General features: G+C 35.6%; 1 protein-coding gene across 2 annotated transcripts in view; it reads right to left on the bottom strand.

Annotated features, from left to right (window-relative positions):
• Positions 1–24247, bottom strand: part of STAG1 (STAG1 cohesin complex component) — a 435356-nt gene that overhangs the window by 273905 nt on the left and 137204 nt on the right. For both annotated transcript variants that reach the window (XM_060149789.1, XM_060149788.1), the window contains exon 4: positions 11454–11618. In XM_060149789.1, coding sequence (XP_060005772.1) covers positions 11454–11618 — 165 coding nt within the window. The remainder of the gene's footprint in view (positions 1–11453; positions 11619–24247) is intronic.

Raw genomic sequence — 24247 nt, 5'->3', positions numbered from 1 at the left:
AGCAGTTCACTGTAAAATTACTCTACACATTAAAACCAATTCACAAAATCTGTCTCTACCTCCTTGGCCCAATCTGAAACTTGGATGTTTTCCCTATGGCCTCAGAATACTACAGTACTTCCTTTTTTGTGCTTTATGATAACTGCCTCTCCTAGCTACTGTCATATCCGAGCCACACTATATCTATCAGCATTCGAAACTCATCGGCCTTTAAGACCCATGCCAGGTGGCTTACCGTCCTACCACCACCTTCCTTTTTGTGATACATTAAGTAGCCTCTACAGTCACCCCTCTCTCCACCCCCAGTCACTGAACTTTGTTTCTTGGTTCAAAGTCTTCCCCTCTACCCCAATCAAGCCATCCAGAGCCATTTCAACAATGTTAATAAAGATATATCTGATATCTTAAGATACACAATTTTTACTTCTGTTGGTCTAAAAGACCATCAATGTTTTTACTTCAGACTCTCCATTCACATCCTAGACATCTAAGAACTATTCCATCTTTGAAATCATTTCCATACTACCTGGAATGATCTCTGTCCATTTAGTACAGAACGTCTTATACTCACACTTTGCCTTTTGAGCCTCATCAAGAACTTCAGTCCTCTAACGTCTTTATCTTGCATTCATTTCTTTACCAATTCTTACAATGTCATTACAATTTATCATACAAACTAGAACACTTAGAGGGTGAAAGCGGGTGCTATTAATAATTATGCTAGAAAAGTCTGTCCTAAATCGTATTATACATCCTTTCAATCTCTTGCCAGGACTCTCAGAGCTACTTTGTGTTGACGATGGCTTCAACTACTAATAGAAGGTTATTCTAGAATTTCTGCACAAGCAGCAGAAAAGTGGAGTTAAAGTCATCCTAGTTATTTTTTCTCTCTTCCATTTTACTCTGGGATTCATCAATTCCTTCTGTAATTTATGAAATGACTAAATATCAGAAACATTTTATAAACCAAATAGTTCTAAAAGGATTTCTAAAATAACCCCTTTAAAAAAAACCTTCCCAGTGCTTAATATAACTGAAGAATAATCTGCTATTGTATGCAGTGTGGGGAAAAGGTGTGAAATGGCTGGTTCTGAATGACCAGGAAGTGATATCATAGCATACAAATCTAAGATACATGGGTGGATACGATGACATGGATTATTAAGACATAACTGTAGTGAAAATACACCTGTTTTGCTGTTAATGCATGAGTTGTCATAAAGTTGGCAACAACTCTTTCAAAGTACAGAATATTTGTCTCTAATGTGTCTTCTAAAATCAAGATACCTAAATTATGAAATAATGGTGTTTCATAAACAAAGTTAGGCTTGTGGATATTATAGGTAAATGATTTCCTATCATATCGCCCAGAATAACCCTGTCTAGTCCGGTTAATCACACTCTTCTCAGTTAAAATACAGGATGTTAGTAAAAATACAGATTAATATTTGTCAGACCTACTTAAAACGGACAGGAAGAAAAGACCTAAGCACAATCAAGTTTAATGTCATAAGACAACAGAGTTCACAAGGAGAAGCTAGCAAGAAACACACCAAGGCACGTATCTCTGAGTGAAGAGTGAAAGATGGAGTTTTAATAGAGAATACGTAGTTTTTAACTTTCTTGAAAATGTGTGTTCACATAGTCCAGAATTTCCACAGCCAGTTAGGAAACATTCATATCCTAGCCCAATGATGCTGCAAACAACACAACATCTATATACGCTTTCTAAGACTGTGCATGTCAGATTAGTCTTTGTCTTGTTTCAAGCAATTCAAAACCCTCAAAGGACTATAACTACTGAGAAGGAGTTCCTGGCACAGATCAAAACCTACATTTTTGTTCCTTCTAGTAAACAGTAAATTCACATTTCTAATATCTGGTTACAGGGCTGCAGGAGGAAAATCAAACAATTATATGAAGTTATACTGCTACAAATTTAGTCTTCAATGCCATTAACAATCCTTTTAAATGTCCCAGATCAGTTTTCTCTCTGCACTTATTTTTTTTTAAATCAATTCCAAATTTTTTTACCACTCTCCTCATTTCTGTTCATGCTTATCAAAAATTCTAGCACTGACTCCAGGTTAAGAAATCCTGTACTAGATCAAAAGTCCTCACCAGGAGGAAAAGCCTTCTCATCTCAAAGGCTTAGGACCAAAGCCCAGGAAATGATAAGGAATTATATCAACATATATATAGTTTTCTTCAGCAGTTTGGACACAAATCATGAAAATAAATTTCTGAAGGGTTCTGCTTTATACATGATTAAAGTTAGTGTACAGGGTAAGAAACTGCACAAGCACACTCAATCCAAATTTACTGAGGTGGACAAAAGAAGAAATTCTAAAAAAGTCTCATAGTTCAATATGTCTTTATTCATATAATATTTTCTGTATTTCAATTCTTACTGAAGCTGTAAGTAAGGAATTTTGACCAGAAGCATTAAAATAAGTTAGGTCCTCTCTGTGAAAATAAAGCTAGTAGAAAGTACCATATTCCATATATTCAAATATCTATAAACAATTCATAAACACAAATAAATATGTAAAACAAAGGCTATTTTTCCTTCAAATGACTTCGTAAAGTAAACCCATTATATACATAATCTTTTATAAATATTTCACTATCATAATCACAAATACATCAACAGTCATATCTCTATTTACTTGACATGTCCTAGACCATCTATATAAAATGTGATATACCTGTGGATGATACCTTTGGAAGGTTAGGGGATATCATGAAGACGACTAATAATATCTGAAACACTTAAGTTAAAGCCACAAGCTTGACATCAGCAACAACACAAAAAAAAACAACAGCAATGTGTTTACTGAAGCTAAATACATGAAAAATAGTAGGTATCTTTGGATGTAACTGAATATAGGCTGTGAAAATTCCTAGAGTCCCTAACTTCAACTTAGGACTTTAGTTCTAAATAACTTATGAGGAGTTAATGCTCTTATCTTAGCACTAATCAGCAGCTTTTATAATCTCTGTATTGAAGAAATTAAATCAAAATATTTACTGTATACCTTCCCTCTAATTATCTAAAAGTAACCAGAGTATGACAATTATGTGTTCTCCCTTTCACAGTGTATACCAAATTGGGTAACAACTACCCAGCCACTGACTCCATTACCTGGCTCACTGTAGTACTGGTAAGTTTCCATCAATGGAATGTAAACAGGGGGACCAAAAGCGTCTAAGAAGTAAGTAGTGCTCCATTCTCTCTCCCCTTCCAGCCACTGAATGCAAACAACATTGAGGCTCTAAGGGAAAGAGGAGCCAGAAAATGGAAGGAGCATGGATCCTTAAGTCACCATATGAAGGAAAGACACCTACCACTAATTCCTATATTACATATATAAGAATGGTTACATATATGAGAAATTAATGTCTATCATGATATGTCACCAATATCTGAGGTTTATTTTTTACAGTATGTATATTACTCTAACTATGTAGATGCTAGAATTGTTGGGGACAGGTTAAAACATCCACAAATTTCAGAGAGTCATTCTAACTAAACAAAAAAATCAAAAACTCACTCTTAATATTAAGCTATCATTTGAGGATTTTCAAATACCTATGAAATGAAAAAAGCAATTTATATCTTCTGCCCTAAAACATTCTGTATATTTTACATATTACTTTTCATTCTAGGAAAATGGGAGATATCAGGACTAAAGCACTTTAAAAAATTAGCTTACAGTTAATCACACATGTTATTAGGTTATTATTAGGTTAAAGCAAGAGTTAAAGATAGACTCAGGGGGGCTTCCCTGGTGGCGCAGTGGTTGAGAGTCCGCCTGCCGATGCAGGGGACATGGGTTCGCGCCCCGGTCCGGGAAGATCCCACATGCCACGGAGCGGCTGGGTCCGTGAGCCATGGCCGCTGAGCCTGCGTGTCCGGAGCCTGTGCTCCGCAGTGGGAGAGGCCGCAACAGTGAGAGGCCCGCGTTAACGCCAAAAAAAAAAAAAAAAAAAAATTCACCTACACAAATCTTAGGGGAGAACTCCTCTGCATTTGATACCTTGAGATTTGGCATCTAACTCATTTGTAAGTTGGGAACTAGAAGAAATCAATGTCCTATAAAAGTTCATACTTTTCTTTAACATCAGAACAAAGTTTCCTCCCTAAAAGAGAGAGAATGACTAATCACAGACTATCCCGCTAAGATACCTATGTCTTTCCCAATCATAACTTCAATGGACAAAATCAGTTTTACCCACATAGTCACCTGTCAAAAGCAAACAGGAGACCAAACTGTGCTATTAAGAATACTTCATTTATAGGCTGAATCCAATTCCTCATTCACATAAGTTATTATTATCAGTACATTAAGACCAAATGGAGTTTTCTTAGCATTAATCAACAGTTTATAATAGTATATTAACAGATCATTTGATTAGTATGGAGAATTTCCTTTCCCTTCGATGATTAGCAAGTCTATGAAGGGAAGGGTCAGGCAAGTTTAGTTCATATTCTATCTCTTGTACCTAACCCAATGCCTGAAACAAGAGCTCTCAATGAATTTTTGTTGAATGAAGCAACTGTAGTCCAACATTTTTAGTTGAAGTCTGGAGGAACAAAATGCAAATGCCAATGGATTATAGAAATTCACTTAAATGCTAACTCATAACTACTAAAGCAACAAATACCAGATTACTAGCTTGAATGTTCCAAAATTCAACATATAGTCAGTGTCATGCACCTAGAAGTCAAAATGTCCAAACCAAACTATTCCCATACCCATCTACTAACACCTATACTCTTAAAAATTTCCTTTCAGTGAATATCCCCAAGTCAAACAACTAGGAATTACCTTAGATTCTGTCCTCTTTCTCATCCTTCAGAAGCATCCTACAGCCTTAATATTTATAGAATCGGTCACTTCCTCTTCCTTTTCACCCTCACTGACACTATAAATGCAAACTCATTACTTCCCAACTGGATCACTGGAAGGGGAGAGGAAAAAAAAAAAAAAAGTCTCCTAATTGGTCTTTCTTCCAGCCCTACACACCCCAAATCACTACCTGTACTGCTTCCAGAAAGGTATTTCTAAAAACACTAAGTATGATGTTATTTTCTTTCAAAAATGCCACCAATTTCAAAAAAAGCCAAAACGTTCAATGTTCAGAATCTAGCTTCTCTCAGCTCTATTTTTACTGGACATCTATGCCCTCTTTGTAGGGGTAGAGATTTCATTTTTGCATGACCTGTTTCTGCTATAAGAAGTGCCCTCTGCTACTGCCTAGCTAACTCCTACTCATCTTTCAAGTCTCAGGTCAAGTTTTAGCTATACAGGCAAACCTTCCACAACCCTGTCCTCTAGACGTGCCCAAGTGAATTTTCAGAGTTTTCAACCCACTCAGTGTATCTGTTTTTTTAAAGTATTCTGTAACACCTGTTTCCCATGAGGGCAAAACTGTGGTTGTTTTTCTGTACATTGAGGAACTATCTAGCACAGCATCTGATTACAGGAGGTGTGTAACAAGTATCTATTAAGCTAGTAAAACTGATTCTTTACAATTCTGATAAGGAGAAAAGACTTAGAAGAGAAAACGGTCATAAATAGTTGTAGGAATCAAAGGTTTCTCGAATGCTGGAGAAATAAAAGCAGCCAGGTTCTTTAACACAAATCTTATCAAAGCCTTCACATTTCACACTTCTCCAAAGGGGAAGGGATACAGTCATTTTCCAAATATATGGACATTATAAGCCCTCCTTTTGGGGGGCATTTCCGAAATGCTATCCATTTTTATCTCAAAAAATAAAATAAACAAGATAGACAAGAAGGTATCCAGCTTCAACAACATTTAATACTTTACAGCCATATTTGTTTCTTTCTGCTTCTTTTTCAGTAACTGCTGTAGTACCCCACATACACCCATCTGATCCCATTCTCCTTCTCCTATCTCCTCAGTAAGTAACCAACAATATAAACTTGATGTTAAATAAACTTAGATATGTGTTTATATAAGCAGTACAATATACTATGTATCATTATGTAGCTTGCTTTGTCCCTTAAAATCCATTTCTGAAATTTATCTATAATGGTACCTAGAGCTCTAGCTCACTCATTTGAAGTGTTTGAATATACCACATTTTATTTATCAATTGTCCTGTTCATAGACATTTTTTACTTCCTTTTTCTCTCTTTGCTATTACAAAGTAGCAATAAAAATTCCTGTATTTGCCTCATTTATAAAAATACACAAAAATTTCTCTAAAGGTTACAACTAGGAATTGAATTCCCTTTCTTCAAAGTATCTCAGTTAAAAAAAGAAAGACATAAAAAAGAGAAAAAGGTGTTGCCCACCGTGTAGGCACTCATTAAATATTTGCTAAATGAATGAAAAATGAATAGGTCATTGAACTTTTCTTAATACTGTCAAATTTTTCTCCAAAGGGGTTACACAGATTTGTACTCCCACTTGTTGTTATTCTACCTCCTTATTGACTCTCACTATCTTCCAGACATTTTTATGTCACTCAATATGAAAAGTATGAAACAGAATTTTATTCTATTTCACTCAAAATTGTATTCATTTTTCCTTACTGTTTTCTTACATGGGCTATTGTTTCCTCTAACACGTTCAGAATGCTGATTTTTTTTTTTTTTTTTAGTGTTAATTTTCTCTCTAGGAGTTCTGCTGATCACTCATTAGTTCTAATACCCTAGTTTATGTTGAAATTCCTACATAGACAATTGTATATTCTGCAAATACGGAAAATGTTGTATTTTCCTTTTCAATTGTTATACTCTAGTGCTTTTTCCTGGGAATTCATCTAAATTTCCCTTTTTAAAATGCCGTGATGTGAGGGACTTCCCTGGTGGCGCAGTGGTTAAGAATCCACCTGCCAATGCAGGGGACGGTCTGGGAGGATCCCACATGCCGCGGAGCAACTAAGCCTGTGCGCCACAACTACTGAGCCTGCGCTCTAGAGCCCGCAAGCCACAACTATGGAGCCCAAGTGCCACAACTACTGAAGTTCATGTGCCTAGAGCCCATGCTCTACAACAAAGAGAAGCCACTGCAATGAGAAGCCCGCGCACCACAACAAAGAGTAGCCCCCGCTTGCCACAACTAGAGAAACCCCACACGTAGCAACGAAGACCCAATGCAGCCAAAAATAAAAAATTAAAAAGTGCCGTGATGTGAGCTATAAGGTTTTTGTGTGATAACTTTATCTAAGGAACTTCCCTCTTGTTCGTTTATTCATGAAGAGTTATTGTTCATTATGAATATCAGCTATATTTTATCAAATGATTTTTCTAAACATTCTATATCAATTTCCCCCCAGGATTATCTGCTATATAACAGTAAAATATTTTCTAACATTAAGCCACCCTTGCATTCCTAAGATAAAACCTCTAAGTCTTAAAAATGTACTAAACTGAAATTGCCAATATTTTGAATTAGTTGACCTTTTCTACCATTTCTTTTTCTATTTAATTTCCATTTCTACTTTTATTATGCCTTTCTTCCTAATTACTTTAGTTTTCCTATTTTTGTTTCTCTAAGTTTGTACTACTTTTGCTAATAGTAATACATTTAAGACTGTATATTTATTCAAGTAGTGCTTTAGCTGGCCTCAATTTTTCACTAACATTACTTTCACTAACATTCACATTTCAACTCTGTTTATTTCCTCTTTACCACATGAATTATTTAAAAGCGCCTTTCCAGACTTGTGAGTATAATGTAGTGTAGAAGGGGAATTTATTTTGTGTTTCAACCTTATTGCATTGTAGTCAGAGAAAAGGGTCAAGCATTCTTTAATGAAATATTTCAAGACTTTCTTTCAGTCCTCAATATTTTACAGTTATACTATACAGGCATACCTTAAGACATATTGCAGGTTTGGTTTCAGACCACTGCAATAGAGCAAACATTGCAATACAGAGTGTCACATGAATTTTTGGTTTCCCAGTGCATATAAAAGTTATGTTTACACTATACTATAGTCTCTTAAGTGTGCAATAACATTATGCCTAAAAAAACACTGTACATACCTTAATTAAAAAATAATGCTGTTGGAAAAATGGTGCTGATAGACTTGTTTGTCGAAGGGTTGCCACAAACCTTCAATTTGTAAAAAATGCAGTATCTGTGAAGTGCAGGAAAAAACAAAAAACACAAGGAATGCCTGTACTATTACTAGCTGTGTAATGATTTTCACTTATCTTGTTGACTCCTGAGAACGAACTCTAGATCCGAGGAAATGTGACTGTAAATTTCTACAAAACTACCTCTTCAAAAACTATGTCTCTACTATTCCCTCAGGATTCTTCCCCTGCATATTTTGGAACCCTTTCAATCCACACCAAAGTCACTCAACTGCTCTTTCATATTTACTTTTTTATTTCTCTGGGCTACATTCTAAATGAATTCCTTATGAATGCCAATTCCTCAATTCTCCCTTTGATGGCATCTAATGTAGCTTTTTATCCTCAGTAAAACCAATTTACTAAGTTTATTTCCTATTTGGTATTAGATAGAATTTCTTCTTTCATCTCTCTAGAATCTTAAATATACTTATTTCTTTTATTATTCATCCCTCCTTAGCCAATGATTTTGTGATTATCTCTGCTCATTCTACTCACTCCACTGCACAACTAGATCATATAGTGGGCTTAGAAAGAACTTCCTGGTCTAAGATGATACAGGGGATTTTTACAGACCCAGTCTCCAACCAAGAAAGTAGCCTTTTTAATTCAGGACCTGGTTATAAGGACTATGTCTGTCCTCTCCCTTCCTTCAGCCCATGATTTTCTAAAAGTGGGGTTTTAGTATAAGTTATTATCCAAACTAGGACCCTCTTGAGTATTAAAGGAGTCTCTACTAATAACTACATGGATGATAAGCATAAACTAGAGTCTGAAGGGTAACCTGAGATATACAATCCCCCTAAACATAAGCCTTAGCCTATGCAGCAGTTCTCAGCGGCTTTCTTCAGTCTCCTTTACAAGTATGGAGTCACGTGTTAGGCCCTGGCTTCATGTAGTTTAAGCCTAACTCTATTCCTCTACCCTTCATGAAGCACCTTTCATCTTTTTAACACACAAGAGCCAAACTCTTGGCTACAAGTGCCTGCTTCTGTTACCTTAAGCCCAATCCTGATCACCAGGTAGTTTTTCTTCTATATAAACCACAGAAACATTTAGTTTCTAAATTCATTAATGTCTACCCTCTTTTTAATATTTTATCTTTCATTACTTTATGTTTGAAGTGAAGAGGTAATAAACACTTAAATTAGTGTGCCAGCTTCAATAAAAGACCTGCAACAGAGTTTTTTAAACATGCATTGCTTTTGCTCAGCAACCACTTTCAGGAATTTATGTTACAAAGGATTCCCACGTGCACATTTCAGAGGGATATATAAGGATATTCAAAGAAGTACTATGTTTAATAGAATAACTACTCTTAAATAGTTACCTTAAATATACTTATATTCTTCTTTAACAATAAAGCAGCCCAAATGAAAACTGGTTAAATAAATCACGGCCCAGCCACATTAGGGAATAGTATATAACTATTTAAAATTATAAGGTTAATTCATGGGAAAAAATGCCTACAACAGAACGCTGAGTAAAAAAAAAAATTACAGAAGTTTGTAGATTAATTTGAATATAGCTAGGAAAGAAAAACATAAAAGAATAATAAAAAATTACAGCAAAGTAGAAAATGCTTAGGGTCAACTTCAATAGAAGAATAGTGAGAAAAAGTTGAAAAAGTGACTTAAAACCAAATTATGCAAGTAGCAGTAGGCTCTGACTACTAATCTTTACCTTTCATAAAACATGAATCCAAAAGAATTTAAGCAGAGAGTAAAGTATGGAAACAGCAACAGGGAAGAGTAATGTGGATGAAGAATATAGAAGATACTGGGCAAAAAAGAAAAAACGTACACTACTCATTAGTGTGTATCAAATACAGATGACTAGATTTTGTTCATATTAAATATTGAAGATTTTGTTCATATTAAGTAAAAGTTGGAAAAATAAAGTTCTGCATGAAAAATGAAAAGCAAAATACTGAAATGCAATTTTTAAATTTAATCTCCTTCATCTTTCTGCTTGTGTTTCCATGTAAGGGTGGGAGGCAATAAACAGAAATCAGAAATAGTATTTCTGTAGCTTGTTAACAATTTTTCTATTACAGTATAATAAAGAAACTGTCAAGCTTAATGGCTAAACGTCACTTAATATATTTTAAAATTATACTTATGTAATCTAAGGTTGTCCATTGCTCTGGGTAACTGGGAATTCAGTATTTCTTTTACTATTTAGCATCATCCCACCACTCCACCTCCTTCCCTTCCCATACAAATTCCAGGATTCTTGAACACATCAATCTGGTAACATACATAAAAAGCAGTAAACACTAAACTCCCTTAAGGAATTCAAAGGGAAATACAGGTTAAAAAATAGAAGGTATTCTAATGAAAACTTGCCTGCTTTTAGGTCTAAAAATAAATCTGTTTCATCAATTACCTAAATTTCAGACTTAAATTGAAAATGAAGTATCAAAAATGAGCAGATATCAAATTAAAAGATTTAACATATTATCATCAGTAATCAAAAAATGCAAATTAAAATAATGAATTACCATCTTTGCCTATGTTGTCAAATAATTCTTAAATATAAAGTATCCAACTGCTAGCTACACTTCTGGTGAAAGCTAAACTAGTACAATTTTTGGAGAGTAAAAATGGTATTATTACCACACAGTTAAGAAATATTCTATAATGAAATAATTTTACCTCTAGTACTTTAAAATGAAAAAATGATGTGGGGAAGTAAATACAAATGATAAGTTTTAAAATAGTGGAAAAAAATGTAGACACACATAATCATGGTTTATCCTTGTAATGAATTAGTAAGAAGCCAATGAATATATGCTCTTCTAAACTATTTAATGGTATTTGTTGAGTCAATGAGGAGAGAGAAAAGAGTAAGAAGGTTATAAAATCTCTCTCTCTCTCTCTCTCTCACACACACACACACACACACAAATAACCATAAAATATTAACTGTGGTTATTCCTAATTCACTCTTAGGAATGTTTTTTATACCTTTTCTTCTTTCAAATATTCTTCAATACACATGTTACTTATATTAACTCAAATTTTTAAAAAAACACATACTATTAAGGCAATAAAAATTCTTAGGCAGCTCCTGTTACATGCAAGTTACTTTACTCAGCACAATGTAATCTAAACTTTGTAATCTTAAACTCACTGTTAAAAAAAATGCCTTTCCTGACACCTTTTACAAAACAAGCAAAGAAAAACTTTTAAGTTAATAAAATTCTTGATTACACAATCAACAAGAGTATATAAAATGTCAATATATACACGAATAGGTTCCATGCTATTGACTGTATTACTTTACTAATACGATAAAAACACTTAAAAAAAAAAAACACTTAAAATTTACCTGCATTGCACTTTTCCCCAGTTTCACCACTTCAAATAATGTGACAGGCTCCCCTTCACCATTCTGTTGAGGATGCCCATTAGCTCTTCCACGGCCTGTTCCTCTAACTCCAGCTTCAATTCTACTCTTCTCTCCTGGAGATTTTCGAGGTTTCTTATTTGTAGACTGAATAAAAAGATGAGGAAAAGTTAAATTAAATGCAGGCATACTTTGCTTTATGCAAGAATGATCTCAAATTATGTTTGATCTTGTGAAAGGGAAGTTAGCACTGTTACAGATAAGAGACATAATCCCAAAGGAAGCTTTACAATGTTTTCATTGATAAAAACAAAGCGCAAACAGCAAAGTACAAGTTAATTTATACAAGGCATGAAAATAAAGTTAAAAGAAAAAGATTTAATATTTTGTACAATAATGCCAATGCTGAACATTTTAACCATGCCCCAACCATGCCCCCTTCTTGACATTTTCTTCTTCCTATCTTCCTCAATATTCTGTTTCCTCAGAAACCTTGTTCAATAAAACATTACTTAGGGCTTCCCTGGTGGCACAGTGGTTGTGAGTCCACCTGCCGATGCAAGGGACATGGGTTCGTGTCCCGGTCCGGGAAGATCCCACATGCCGCAGAGCAGCTGGGCCCATGAGCCATGGCCGCTGAGCCTGCGGGTCCGGAGCCTGTGCTCCGCAACGGGAGAGGCCACAACAGTGAGAGGCCCGTGTACCGCAAAAATAAAAAAAAAATAAAAATAAAACATTACTTGGAAAAAGGTGCATATTCAACTTCTCCCTTGACTTAAGTGCTCAAATATTTCTTATCCAGTCATGCAACAAATATATATTGAACATATTTGGAACCATTCTAGATACTAGAAATACAGCAAACATTTCCGCCTTGACAGTTTACATTCTTCAATTGACAACCCATCCCACACCCCCAATTTTTTTAAAAAAGTCAACACTAGTTATCACCTTATCTGTGTCTCACCTTTAGAGTCAAGATAGACTTGCTTGCAGTCACTGTTATTATTCCCATAAATTTCATTCATATATAAACTCATCAGGGTTGCTGCTTCACCAAGCCCACCAGTAAAAGTAATGTTGCTAAACGCAATAGACATTTTTTGAAACTCTCTCAACAGGCAATGTTATCCCCCTTGTCTTTCAGATATCTTTTCCCTCCCTATACTCCTTACCTGTCAGTTACCTTAGGTCTCTCCAGAGCATCTTCTCAATCTTTATAGTCTCTCTCGAGTGATTTACTTCACTCTCATAATAGCCTGTTTCAGTTATCAATTTACTGTTCCTCATCTCCAAATGTATTCTAGTTTGCCCCACTCTGTAAACATTTCTCTTTTGTCATATGCTGCACAGGTAGGCTTATAACTAGACGGCCCTGGAGGAACATTACAAAGCATAACATGGAGGGGCTTTTCTCCCTGCTCACAGGACCTGCTCCCTTCATTCTGTATTCCTGTATTCTTCACAGTACTCTTTCACTCCTCTTAATAGTTAACAGCCTGACAACCATTTGTGTGTGTGGATTAATATATAATGAATTTACTGCTTATTTTTAAATAAATTATTTTTAGAACAGTGTTAGATTTACAAAAAAATGTGAAGATAGTACAAGGAATTCCCACATATATCACGTCTAATTACACCTATTATTAACACCTTACTATTTGTATATACATTAACAAAAGTCCATACTTAATTCAGATTTTCTTAGTTTTTGTCTAATGACCTCTTCTGTTCTAGGAGCCCATCCAGGGCACCTAGACATACTCACATCATGTCTCCTTAAGCTCCTCTTGGCTCCAAGTTTTTATACTTTCCTGGGTTTTGGTGACCTTGACAATTTTGAAGAATTTTGTACAGGGATTTTGTACTGTACAGATATTTTATACAATGTTCCTCAACTGGGGTTTGTCTGATGTTTTTCTAATGACTAGACTGGGATTATGGATTTGGAGAGGAAGATGTGAGAGACAAAGTATCATTTTTGTCACCTCATATCAAGTGTATATACTAACAATGTGATTTATCACTCAATGTTGACCTGTTAATCAGTTGGCTGAGGTGGTATTTGTCAGGTTTCTCCACTGTAAAGTTACTTTTCCTCTCCTTTCCAAACTGTACCCTTTGGAAGAAAGTCACTGTGTGCATCCCACATTTAAGGGGTGGGGAGTTATGCTCCACCTCCTTGATCCACCTCCTTGAAGGTGGAGCATTTACGCATACCATTTGAAATTTTTCAGTATGAGAGATTTGTCTATTCTCACTCATTCACCCAATCATTTGTACTAACGCAGACTCATCGACATTTATTTTATATTTTTGGATTATAATTCAATACTATTTTTTTTTAAGATGTTAGGGTAGGAGTTTAGTAATTTATTTATTTATTTTTGCTGTGTTGGGTCTTCGTTTCTGTGCGAGGGCTTTCTCTAGTTGTGGCAAGCAGGGGCCACTCTTCATCGCGTTGTGCCGGCCTCACTATCGCGGCCTCTCTTGTCGCGGAGCACAGGCTCCAGACACGCAGGCTCAGTAGTTGTGGCTCACAGGCCTAGTTGCTCGGCGGCATGTGGGATTCTCCCAGACCAGGGCTCGAACCCGTGTCCCCTGCATTAGCAGGCAGATTCTCAACCACTGCGCCACCAGGGAAGCCCATTCAATACTATTTTATTTTGTTGTTCAACTTGCTTCAGCTTTGGCCATTAAGAGATCTTTCAGTTGGTTCCTGTGTCCATTTGACATATTCCCATCATTCTGTGTGTTTTGCTTTTTATTTTTTTAGCACTTGGTTACTTTCTGGCAGCACATCATTCTCCAGGCTCATACTGTATATTCTCTTTTCCAGTTTTAGAATCAGGGAGTTTAGAATCCAAGGAGCCCTGGTTCCTTTTATTAGAGAATTTTACTAGAGATGAAGATCTGGGCACTAGGTTTGGCTCCTTGATACTAAGTGCCCTTGCTTCTAGGCCCTTAAGCAGACAAAACAAAGAAATGTATGTTCCATATATATACACATAACTATAGATGTTTCTGTATGCAATGATCTGTTACCTATATTAAGCTAAACATAAGTTGGAACTGGTATCTCCAACTCTAATCCATTACCACATGGATGCTTCTTCCCCTTGCTCATCGACAAACTCCCACTCCAACAATGAGAAATCTGGCTCTCCTCAGTATTCACGTAGAGCAGTATTTTAAGCCCTATCCCATGGGAAACAACTTTATGAACTAGACTGCAGTTCTTATATACACTGTGTACAATTTCTCTGACTTTAGTCTTACAGACTCATTTCCAAAGTTACCTAAGTCAGCAACTCTCTCCCCACTCCCTTCACTGCAAAAGAGATTACATTGTTACACTCTACATTCCATCCTGGTATTCCCCCTACCTTATAAATGATTTTTTTTAAACATCTGTATTAATAAAATTCACTCTTTTTCTGAAAAGTTTGGTGGGCTTTGACAAACGTATACTGTCATGTACGCACAACTATGGTATCACAGAGAAAAGTTTCACTACCTTAAAAAATACTTGTGCTTCACATCCATTCAACCCTCCCACTTCGCCTTGGCAAACACCAAATTTTTTTTAATCACCACTACAGTTTTGTCTTTTACAGAGAGTCATGTAATTGGAATCGCACAGCATATAGCGTTTTCATACTGGTATCTTTCATTTTAACAAAATGCATTTAAGATGGATCCGTGTCTTTTAGTGGTTGAATAGCTCATTTCTTTTCATCTCTAAACAATATTTCATTGTATGGATGTACCATGTTTTGTCATTCATTTACCTAACGATGGACATCTTGGCCACCATTTTTGGCAGTTAGGAATAAAGCTGCATAGGCATTCACATGCAGGGTTTTGTGTGGACAAAACTTCTAAATCAGTTGTGTAAACACCTAGGATAACTGGATCATATGGTAAAACTATGTTTAGCTTTGTACAAACCTGCCAAACTGTCTTCCAAAGTGGCAACACCATTTTGCATTCTGACCAGCAGCGAATGAGAGCTTCTGCTGCTTTGCATTCTTGCCAGGAAATTGGTACTGTCAGGCTTTTAGATTTCAGCTACTCTAACAGGCATATGGTGATATCTCCTTGTTGTATTAATTTGCAATTCCTGAGCGATAAATGATTAAAGACTTTTCAATAAATAATAATTCTTCACAGTAAATTTTTCTGTTTGAATTACTGGTGAGAATTTGTCTCCTGATTAAAATCTCCATACTTGCATTATCCAATATCATGGCCTCTAGCCTCACATAGCTAACTGAGCACTTGAAATATGGCTACTCAAAACTTAGATGAGCAATGTTTTGACTATCCACAAGGTTGTGAAGATTTAGTATGAAAAACAGCATATAAAATATCTCATTCTGGGCTTCCCTGGTGGCGCAGTGGTTGACAGTCCGCCTGCTGATGCAGGGGACACGTGTTCGTGCCCCAGTCCGGGAACATCCCACATGCCGCGGAGTGGCTGGGCCCATGAGCCATGGCCGCTAAGCCTGCGCTTCTGGAGCCTGTGCTCCGCAACGGGAGAGGCCACAACAGTGAGAGGCCCGCGTACCGCAAAAAAAAAAAATCTCATTCATATATTGATTACATGATGAAATTATAATATTTTAGGTATACTAGGTTAAATAAATTATATTATTAAAGTTAATTTCACCCACTTCTTATAATCTACTAGAAAATATTAAATTACAGATGTAGCTCAAGTCACATTTGTTAGACAATGCCATTCTATTCTAATACTATAACCACAGTAATCCTTATATTACAAATTTACTCCAACACTTATTTTCTTCTTTCTTTGATCTCTAATCTCCAATGACTCTCATAACCATCAAGTTAAAGTTCAAAGTCCTCAGCACAGCAAGTAATGCTATCAATTATTACCTGTTTGGTCATCTACCACACCAGATCCCTATTTATAGGCTACTATCTTCCCATACTGACCAATTTAAAATTGCTTGAAAATATCATTATTTCATGCATTCATCCTGTTTAGCTGATAGATCCTGGCTCCTCCTAACAAGTCTTGTTTCTGTGCTCACTCTTTGGAAAAATAGGTGTCTTCCCTATGGCAGGTATGTGCATGAGCACTTGTGTGTGCATATGAAGAGGGGAGGGGGGAATGTTATTTTTCTTTATTGAGTAACATTCCCATGGCTAAAAATTCAAAAGGTAATTAAAGTTACACAATGAAAACTTGCCCACTCTTACTCTCAAGCCTTAGGAAAGAAGATTGGTTCTTTCAACCAAAATTATTCATTCCTATGTGTCATTCCAGAGACATTTAAACATATTTTAAAAATACACATGACAGAAATTAAAGAAGACGTAGATAAAGAGAAACCCATCCCATGTTCATAGGCTGGAAGACTTAATATCATTAAGATGTTAATACTACCTAAAGTGATCTTTCTACAGATTCATTGCAGTCTCTATCAAAATGCATATGACCATTTCTGCAGAAACAGAAAAATCCATTCTGTAATTCATAGGGAATCTCAAAGGACTCCAAGTAGCCAAAATAATCTTGAAAAAAGAACAACATTGAAGGACTCACACTTCCTGATTCCAAATCTTACTACAAAGCTAGAGTAATCAAAACAGTGTGGTACTGGCATAAAGATACACAGACCAATGAAACAGAATAGACAGCCCAGAAATAAACCCTCACATGTATGATTAAATAATTTTTGACAAGGGTACCAAGACCATTCAATGGGGAAAGAGTAAAAATGAAACCCACAGAATGAGAGAAAATATCTGTAAATCATATATCTGATAAGATATTAATATCCAGAATACAAAGAGAACTAAAACACAACAACAAAACAACCTGATTCAAAAATGGTCAAAGAGGACTTCCCTGGTGGTGCAGTGATTAAGAATCCGCCTGCCAACGCAGGGGACATGGGTTCGATCCCAGGCCCGGGAAGATCCTACATGCCATGGGGCAACTAAGCCTGTGTGCCACATGTACTGAGACCATGCACCACAACTACTGAATCTCATGCACCCTAGAGCTCACGCGCTGCAACTACTGAAGCCCGCGTGCCTAGAGCCCATACTCTGCAACAAGAGAAACCACCGCAATGAGAAGCCCACACACCACAACAGAGAGTAGCCCCCACTCACCGGAACTAGAGAAAGCCCGCACACAGCAACGAAGACCCAACGCAGCCAAAAATAAACTTTTTTTTAAAAATGGGCAAAGGACTTGAATAGACATTTCTACCAAGAAGATATGCAAATGGCCAATAAGCATGTGAAAAGATGCTAAACATCTAATAATTAGGAGAAATGCAAATCAAAACTACGAGATGCCATCTCACACCTATTAGGATGGCTACTATCAAAAAAAAGAGTAAAGTCTAGGCAAGGTTGTGGAGAAACTGGAACTCTTATGCACTGTTGATAGGAATGTAAATGGTACAGCTGTTGTATAAAACAGTATGGCAGTTCCTCAAAAATTAAAAATAGAATTAATCATATGACCACCAATAACACATCTAGGTATGTACCCAAAAGAATTGAAAGCAGAATCTCAAAGATATTTGTACACCCTTATGCACAGCAACACCGTTCACAATAGCTAAAACTTGGTAGTAACCCAAGTGTCCATCAGTGGATGAATGGATAAGCAAATGTGGAATATAGATACAATGGAATATCATTTAGCCTTAAAAAGGAAGGAAATTCTAGGATCTCAAGAACATTATGCTAGGTGAAATAAGGTAGTCACAAAAAAGACAAACACTGTATGATTCCACTTACATAAAGTACTTAGTCAAAATCATAAGGGACAGAAACTAGAATGGTGATTGCCAGGGGCTGTGGGGAGTGGAGAATGAGTAGTTACTGTTTAATGCGTGTACAGTTTCAGTTTTAAAAGATGAAGAAAGTTATGGAGATGGGTGGTGGTAAGGACTGCATATGAATATATTTAATGCCATTGAACTGTACACTTAAAAACGTAACTTGGTAAATCACACGTGTATTTCATCGAATTAAAAAAATTTTTTGAAAAAAAATGCACATATATTTCCATGTATATATATTTTAAGTTATGTATGCACAGTTATGCACCATTCTATTTTCACTATCAACATATTTTATACTTAATCTATAGCGAAGACCTACAGAATGTCTCGACTTTTCCGAAAGCTGCAGTGTTCCATTACATAAATATACATTAACTTATTTAGCCATTAACCTATTGATAAACATTTATTTTGTTTTGGATCATTTACTATTACAAATAATGCTGCAACAAGTAAGCTTGTGCACATGTAGGAATGTTTGCATGTGTCATAGACACATACATCATTACACATATTTAGTACATATATAGCAAGAACTAAACTCCATGAATAAAGAGAAAATAAACCATAATTCTCAATCCTGGGAGCCTATTAGCACTGGTTATAAAGGGTGAATAAGAAGGTAAGAAAATCCACTTGATCTTATCTAGGGTCTAACTGTATTTTATCCCATTATCCAAGAATGATTTTTCCTATTACAGACCTATACAGTAATATACAGTAAAGATGCTGAAAGATAAACCAAAAAGCTGATGTTCAGAAAAACTGTGCCCAATAAAAAGAGTAAGGAAGAGGAAAGGTCACAGCATAACAGAATATATGCAATCTTTAGCTTACACCCAAGGGACACAATTTTTCAGTCCTGATAATAATAATTCTCTCAGAAAACAGGTATACTTATTCCATTAAATAAAGTAACACATTTGTATAGAGATTGGGGGCAGTGCTGTAAGGGGGATTTGAAAACTAAGAACTGTGACAGTTATTTCAAAGGGTAAAAATATATACATTACTCTTTAGTTACTTGTGACTTTCCAGGCTCCCTTCACTACACTTTTTGTGCTACAAAGGTCACGACACCTGTAGATGTAGTCTCCTTCCTGGACAAAGGAACCATGGTGCTCTCAAATGAAAGAAAAGGGTGATGTTCTGTATCAAACTTGCTTGTTGGACCAGTTTTGAGTTTGTGCCACCTTAAGAACTGAGTCATAGTGAACAGTGTGAAATACTAACGCATTTGTGGTTTTGATTTGCATTTCTGTAACAATTAGCAATGTTGAACATCTTTTCATGTGCCTGTTGGCCATCTGTATGTCTTCTTTGGAAAAATATCCATTCAAGTCTTCTGTCCATTTTTTTGATTGAGCTGTTTGTTTTTACAATATTGAGTTGTATGAGCTGTTTGTATATTTTGGGTATTAACCCCCTGTTGGTCACATCATTCGCAAATATTTTCTCCTGTTCCTAGGTTGTCTTTTCATTTTGTTGATGGTTTCCTTCCCCGTGCAAAAGCTTTTAAGTTTGATTAGGCCCCATTTGTTTATCTTTCCTTTTATTTCTTTTGCCTTGGGGGACTGATCTAAGAAAACACTGTTACAATTTATGTCTGAGAATGTCTTGCCTGTGTTCTCTTCTAGGAGATTTATGGTGTCATGTCATATATTTAGGTCTTTAAAACAGTTTTTAGTTTATTCTTGCACACAGTGTAAGAGTGTTCTAATTTCAGTGATTTACATAGTTGTCCAGCTTTCCCAACACCACTTGTTGAAGAGGTGGTGTTTATCTTTTTTCCGTTGTATATTCTTGCCTCCTTTGTCATAGATTCCTTGACCATAAGCATGTGGATTTATTTTTGGGTTCTCTATTCTGTTCCATTGATCTATAATGCCAGTTTTTGTGCCAATACCACACTGTTTTGGTTACTGTAGCTTTGTAGTATAGTCTGAAGTCTGAAAGGGTTATGCCTCCAGTTTGTTCTTTTTCCTCAGGACTGCTTTGGCGATTCTGGGCTTTTTGTGGTTCCATATAAATTTCAGGACTATTTGTTCTAGTTCTATGAAAATGTTATGGGCATTTTGATACGGATTACATTAAATCTGTAGATTGCTTTGGGTAGTATGGACATTTTAACAGTATTAATTCTTCCAATCTAAAAGCATGGATACCTTTCAATTTCTTTGAATCATCTTCAATTTCTTTCATCAATGTCTTATTGTTTTCAGCATATAGGTCTTTCAACTCCTTGGTTAAGTTTACTCCTAGGTATTTTTTGACACAATTTTAAATGGGATTGTTTTTTTACTTTCTCTTTCTGACATTTCATTCTTAGTGTAAAGAAATGCAACACAATACCTCACACTGGTCAAAATGGCTATCATCAAAAAGTCTAGAAATAATAAATGCTGGAGAGGATCTAGAGAAAAGAGAACGCTCCTACACTGTTGATGGGAATGTAAATCAGTACAGCCACCATGGAAAACAGTATGGAGGTTCCTTAAGAAAATTAAAAATACAGCTACCATATGATCCAGCAATCCCACTCCTGGGTATATATCCAGAAAAAATGAAAACTCCAATTCGAAAAGATACATGCACCCCAATGTTCACAGCAGGACTATTTACAATAGCCAAGACATGCAAACAACACAAGTATCCATCAACAGTCAGACTGGCTTAAGAAGACGTAATATACATATACAATGGAATATTACTTAGCCATACAAAGAATGAAATACTGAAATTTGCAGCAACATGGATGGACCCAAAGAATGTTAAATTTAGTGAAATAAGTCAGACAAAGACAAATATTATATGATATCACTTCTACGTGGAATTTCAAAAATAATACAAATGCATCAATATACAAAACAGAAACAGACACACAGACATAGAAAACAAACATGGTTACCAAAGGGGAAAGGGAGGGGGGAAGGGATAAATTAGGAGTATGGAATTAACAAATACAAACTACTAAAACAGATAAACAACAAGGATTTACTGCACAGCACAAGGAACTATATTTAATATCTTATAATAACCTATAATGGAAAATAATCTGAAATATATAATCTGAATCTCTTTGCTGTACACCTGAAACTAACACAATAGTGTAGATCAACTATGCTCCAATTTAAATAAATTAATAGCAAAAAAAAAAAAAAAAACACAGAAAAACTGAGCCTTTGTCTTAATTGGTAGGTTACTAATGCCTTAGTAACCTGGCCAGTAACCCAGTTCCTCTGGAGCTAGAGTTCTGTCCATTATCAGTTTGTCTCAGGGACAACTAGCTCTAGCCCAGATGTAGCTCAGCACAGATCTTTGCATGCTCACTCATCCTAGAGATATAGTCTCCCTGGTAGAACATGATCAGCTTACTCCATCTACCCCAACTACTACCTGCCTAGGAAATCTTTCCTCCACTAACAGAAAGCGGATCTCTTCCCTAATATGTGCCTCAACTTAGGAAGACAATAATACAGACTCCTATAAAGTGAGGCCTAAAGAAAGGAACTTGGGAAATGTAAAAGGGACTGATGTACAAGACATTGTGAAATAAAAATTCATGAGATTCGGAATCTCATTACATATAGGAGAGAGGAGAAGGGACCTGGGATGAGGAAATTAAATAGTGACTCACATTTTAATTCTAGATTCCTGGAAAAATTATGGTATCTTTTAGCAAAATTAAGGAAGTCAGAACTAAACTCTAGTTAAATGAAAAATTTTCAAAATAAAACAACAAGCTAATTGACAGAGAAGAGGAGATACAAGTCCAACTGATAAATATATTTCCAAAAGGGATCATAAAAGTATGTAGGTTTAAGCCACAAAAAATATTTTAAGAAGAGATTTCTATTTCTTAGAAAAATAAATATAGAAAAAGTGGTATGGAAAATGACCAACAGACAATTCGGAAACACAAATGACCAATATTTCAGAACATACTGATGAAATGTTACAGTACTTAAAAATTAGAAAATATTTAACAATCAGTGTACTCAATTCAACTTACTATAAAACAGGTAATGCCATATTTTGCTGCGTAAAAGGCAACCCAATAATACACATCAAAAACTTTCAAAACGTATGGCACATCTTTTGAGTAATCAATTCTACTTTTAAGAATTTAGGATAAAAAGTATCTATGGCTCTAGAGCAAAATTTATTTTTGAGATATAAGTTTATGTCAGCATGGTTTAAATCAGTGAAGAATTTTTAACATAAATGTTCAACAATGGAGACTACTTAAATAAATAATTTCACACAGAATACTATGTAGCCATTAAAATTATGTAAAATATATAAATGATATCATGAAAATCATGATTATAAACGAAAGTACCAAGTAATTTAGAATATCCAATTTTTATAAATTCACCTGTTAACCTCTCCTTCTGATACTCATTGCTAATATTTTGTTGTGTATGCTATGCTCCATCTTCTATGTGTATGAATACACAGACATAAAAGTAAAAATTATATCTCTTTTTATTTACCCTTCTTACTCAGCCTACGTAAATATGAAAGTTAAATAACGCTAAGAATATAAGTGCTGGTTCTCACTTAAATAGAATAAAGAGAACAAAACCCTTAATAAAACATTGAACGAGAGACTAAAGATGGGTTAGCTTACAGATGTGCTGATTTGCATGGCAACTAAATGCAACATGAAATCCTGGACTGGATTCTAAACCAAGGGAAAAAAATATTTTTTCTTTTGCTTAGGGCATTATTAGGACATCAGGCAAAATCTGAATGAAGTATATGTACATAAGGTCAGTATTATATCAATATTATTTTCCTGATTTTCAAACATGTACTGTTGTTGTGTAGAATATCTTTGATTTTATGAAAATGCATACTAAAGCATTAAGAGTAAAGTGGCTTCATGTCTGCAACTTTCAAAAATAATAATTGGTATCAAATATAAATTTTTATATATAAATATATATTTACATTTATGTGTCTGTGTATACATAGACAGAAAAAAATATGATAAAGCAAATGTAGTAACATGCTAACATTTGGACAATCTGCATGAAGAATCTGCATAGGAATTCTTTGCAGAATTCTTGGAATTCTTCTGTGTATGAAATTATTTCAAAATAAAAGAATTTTAAACACTTGAGGGTAAAAAGAGTGATGATTTAACAAAATTAAACACCATTCATTCATTCAATAAACGCTTACTGAAAGTCAAACACTACTATACAGCAGTAAACAAACCAGATAAAAATCCCTGCCTTCATGCAGCTTACCTTCTAGTAGGGGGAGACAGACAAAAAGCAAATAAGTAAAGGTATACTACGTTAGATGGCAATAAGTACTATAGAGGAAGGGGAACACACACACACACACACACACACACACACACACACACACACACACACACACACACACACACACACACGGAGGAAGGGGACAGTAAGTCCCTTTGGGTAGGAGGGAAGATACGCAATTCTAGATACCATCCATAGGGAAGCCCCAGTGAGAAGATGACACAGGGCCCTGAGACAAGGAGCACACCTCATAAGTTTCATCAAAGTCACATTATGGTGACTGAATCCAGTGTTGTAGTAAAAAATGACTGATGCAATTTGCAAATCAATTAGACAGGATGTGTTGATAGTCTAGATATAGGCTGAGAAAGAAAGACTCAAAGATGACTACAAGATTTATAGCTGAGCAGCCAGAAGCACGAAGCTGCCATTATGGAAAAGGGGTGAGCAGGGGATAGGAAGCTTGAAAGTTTGGGTATTTTTAACATCCTGGGCCCATTAAATATCTAAATGAAGATTCTTAATGGGCACTGAATATGCGTCTGGAGTCCAGGGGTAAAGTCCAAGCTGGAGACAAAATCTGGGTGACATAAGCTTAGAGATGGTGTTTAAAGTCATGAGATTGGACATCACCAAGGGAGTACTGTGTAGACAGAGA

The sequence above is a fragment of the Lagenorhynchus albirostris genome, chromosome 5 (genome assembly GCF_949774975.1).
Source record: "Lagenorhynchus albirostris chromosome 5, mLagAlb1.1, whole genome shotgun sequence".
Lineage (NCBI taxonomy): Eukaryota > Metazoa > Chordata > Mammalia > Artiodactyla > Delphinidae > Lagenorhynchus > Lagenorhynchus albirostris.
The sequence above is the reverse complement of the archived record's forward strand: the minus strand, read 5'-3'. Positions and strand labels throughout refer to the sequence as shown.